Genomic DNA, 3,639 nt, shown 5'->3' on the forward strand with positions numbered 1-3,639 from the left:
GATGGATGAATGTACAGATGGATGTACAGATGGATGGATGGATGGATGAATGTACAGATGGATGGATGGATGTACAAATGGATGGATGTACAGATGGATGTACAGATGGATGGATGTACAAATGGATGGATGAATGTACAGATGGATGTACAGATGGATGGATGGATGGATGGATGAATGTACAGATGGATGTACAGATGGATGGATGTACAAATGGATGTACAGATGGAACGCCATCAAATGGCCTCGTTCTAAAGTGAAATTTGGAGACTTTTCCTCCCAGAGGTTTTCAGGCAGTTAGGGAGTCTGTTGAATCATATAATTACTCATATTAGGAAAAATTACCACCTAATTCCCACACTGACTCAGCACTGCAGGTAAAAATCTCATAGCAACATAGTAAAGTCTTTCACATGAAATTCACTGAAAGAATCTCTCTCTAGACTCAAAACCTGAATTAGTTGGGATATAAAGTGACTCTGGTGAAATATTCCATCAGCAATCTTACATTCCAGGAAATGTTTTACCTCTAAAGGCCAAAGGAACATCCCAACTTCCAAAAAATACCAAGCATCTGTGATCTAATTTCTACTGCAAATATCTCACGACACTTAAAATAAGGCAAAAATAACTCACTTATTATTATCAGCAAGATAGGAGCTTGTTTTAAGTAAGTAATTCTTTAAAATTGATGGAAAAGTATTACTTCTGCTGGCACCGTTACCTAGCAACGCCAGCCAAGCCCAGCCCGTCACCTAGCAACGCCAGCCAAGCCCAGCACGTCACCTAGCAACGCCAGCCAAGCCCAGCACGTCACCTAGCAACCCAGTTTGAGTTCCACTGGCAGATTATTTCATTTATAACATGTCAATGCAACAGCACTTTTTTTAAAATCAATATTAAATAATTTTTTACTTAAAACAAGCTCCTATATCTTGCCTAAATGTTATTTGTAAGTGAGTACATTTGAAATAAGATAAAACTAAGATATTTGCCCCAGAAACTAGACCAAACATACTTGGTAAGATTTAGTGTTTTTGCAGTGCAGAAACAGCATGAAAAACAGTGAATGAATCTCCTTACCTCTTTCCCAGACAGGTAGTAGGCAGACAGCAGACCTCCAACAAACCTGATGTTCACCTCAAACACAGAAACTTCTGCATTCTGCACCAAAGAAAAGAAAAACAAACGCATATGATGCAGAAAACTTATATTCCTGCTAGTTATAGTGACTGTCATGTAAACTTGTTAGCCCAAAACTAAAGGTCATAATATATCCCCCAACTTTGTTTCATCATCTGAACCAAAACCAAAAGGGAACTCCAGCTCTGCCAGGGAGAGGGTTGGTTTATATTGTTGCACTGATCGACTTTACAGAGCTGCTGGCATGGCTGCTGCTTCTGAAACGGCTTAAATGCAACAATAAATCACAGCTCTGCTGATTTTTAAAAGCAGGCACAAATTAAACAAGACAGCTGATTTCTTGCTGCCACAACCAACACCGCTACCCTGGACTGTTAGTTTCTGAACATCGCTCCCAGGGGCGTCCCGGAAAACGAGTCAAAGTGGAGGGAATAACTTCTGACTCTCTGATGAACATGGGATTCTGGGAAATGTTTATTATTTCTGGCTGGAAGGAGTTAGCCTATTCAATTACTTTTTAAAATTAATAATAAAACTCTTATTGCCTGAAATGTAATAACAGCATTTCTTTAAGCTTGATGCATCTGCAGCTAAAAAAAAAAAAATACTGTATACAAATTTGTTGATAATTTAATAACCGGACAGCAAAAAGTGTTTACTAGTATTGTTTTTATATGTAATCTGAATCAGGTGAAACTAAAAATGCCACTTGTGGAGCTCTGGATAGAACTTATTTACAGATAAAGTTGATTTTTCATCTTAAATGAAAAATTGTTTTGAACAGTTTTGGCTTTATTACTGCTCTGAGTATGTTATTCTTTCAGCAAATGGCCTTTATTGACTCCAGTTAACAATTAATTGATTACTAAATTATTTTATAAATCAATTAATCGCAATTAATCCGATTAATCGTTTTAGAGAGATATAAAAACCACATTAAATGGTAAGAGCCTGTGCTTGTGTAGCACTTCATCAAGTTCAGAGGACTCCAAAGCACTTTCCTCTACAATCAGTCAGAGTGGTAGGATACTTCATAACATAAGAGGCTAAAGATAGTTTAAAATGCCAACTCCATTATTCTTGTCTGTTTCAAGTAAAAACTCAGTTTTAACGTCTTTTCTTAATAAGGATAAACAAGAATCCTCTGCTTCCTACTATAATCTGCAGATTATTTTTAAGAAAAAAAAGAGATTGTGCCATGGTAAATTTATTGCCATGTGTTAAACAGCACTAATACATCCTCCAACTCTTCAGCTGCTCAAAATGACAGAGATTAAGTGAACAATATCTACAAAATAACAATGCCCATCTTTCTAGACAATAATAGTGCATCCCAAAATAACAGTTGTCATAGTATTTGTCACTGCGGCAGAAAATTGAGTTTTTCTGAACAGATTCCTGAGTCAGATGAAGATGTTGAGCTTGACTGACAGCTCTCATAAGCCGCTGCTGCCAAACTGAGATACGACAATAGGTTGTCCTGTGGGAAAAACAAATGGAAAATATCTCCAGTCATTTTTCTGAAAGCCGGAACCGCTGAATGACGCGGCTGACAGTTTGGTTAATTTCTGCTGATTTAAACTCACAGATGGAACCAGAAGTTTACATACACAGAATAAATGCATCTTTTTTTCCTCACTACCTGAAGTTAAAAACAAAACCAAACTTCTCTTGTTTTAGCACATTTACAATTACCAAAATTATTTAGATTTACTAAATTCTGAAATAATTAGAGCAAGAATATGTCAGAGATTGATCTGTAGATGTTTCCAGCCCAATTTGACATTTTGAAAATAAATTTGCTTAATGGAAAATGGCAATTTTGTAAAAAAACAAAAACAAAATAGTTTTGTTGATAAAACGTTTTGGCACAAGGATATGAAGAGGATTTTGGCCAATTTTTTTATTTAGCAAAACTGCAATGGAAACACTTTTTTTGCATCACACAGGTCACATGATCAACAACAGGATGTTGCCACTGTCGCAAAACACAAAGAGACAACAGGAACTAGTTGGAGGATGACGGTGCGCTAAGTTTTTTAATGACTTATTGCATGAACAAATTTATTCACTTGTGATTTCAATTGTGTTTCTTCTTTTATGGAAACACTGCAATTACAAAATGTAATTTTTTTCGACAAGTATAGACATAATGGGAATGTCCAGCCATCATAATGTTGGGTTTCTGGAGCAAAACGTTCAAACTGACCTCAAAATAAAAGCCAAAGACTTTGTGAAGATGCTGCTGAAGCTGGTAAGAATGAAAGAAACCTGTCCTATACAGACTTGGGCTGGAGTCCCGCTCAGCGAGGAAGAAGCCAAAAGAAACCTAAAAGCCAGATTTCAGTTTGCAGATGCACACAATGACAAATACCTTCATTTTTGGAGACATGTCATTCGGTTGGACAAAACTAAAGTGTAACTGTTTGGACATAATAACCATCATTGCATCTGGAGGACAAACTGGGATGCTTGTAACATCAGCTCAGAATGGTT

At 36.7% G+C, this 3,639-nt stretch overlaps 1 protein-coding gene across 1 annotated transcript in view; it reads right to left on the reverse strand.

Moving 5' to 3' along the window:
- LOC106959810 (mannosyl-oligosaccharide 1,2-alpha-mannosidase IA-like) overlaps nucleotides 1–1,194 on the reverse strand; it is a 68,940-nt gene extending 67,746 nt beyond the window's left edge. Inside the window, exon 1 of the mRNA XM_015052591.1 lies at nucleotides 1,084–1,194. Within this exon, the coding sequence (XP_014908077.1) occupies nucleotides 1,084–1,194 (111 nt within the window). The remainder of the gene's footprint in view (nucleotides 1–1,083) is intronic.
- Between the last annotated feature and the right edge of the window lie 2,445 nt (nucleotides 1,195–3,639).

This window comes from Poecilia latipinna, unplaced genomic scaffold, assembly GCF_001443285.1.
Source record: "Poecilia latipinna isolate Pla-1442-1.1 unplaced genomic scaffold, P_latipinna-1.0 Scaffold1121, whole genome shotgun sequence".
Taxonomy (NCBI): Eukaryota; Metazoa; Chordata; class Actinopteri; order Cyprinodontiformes; family Poeciliidae; genus Poecilia; species Poecilia latipinna.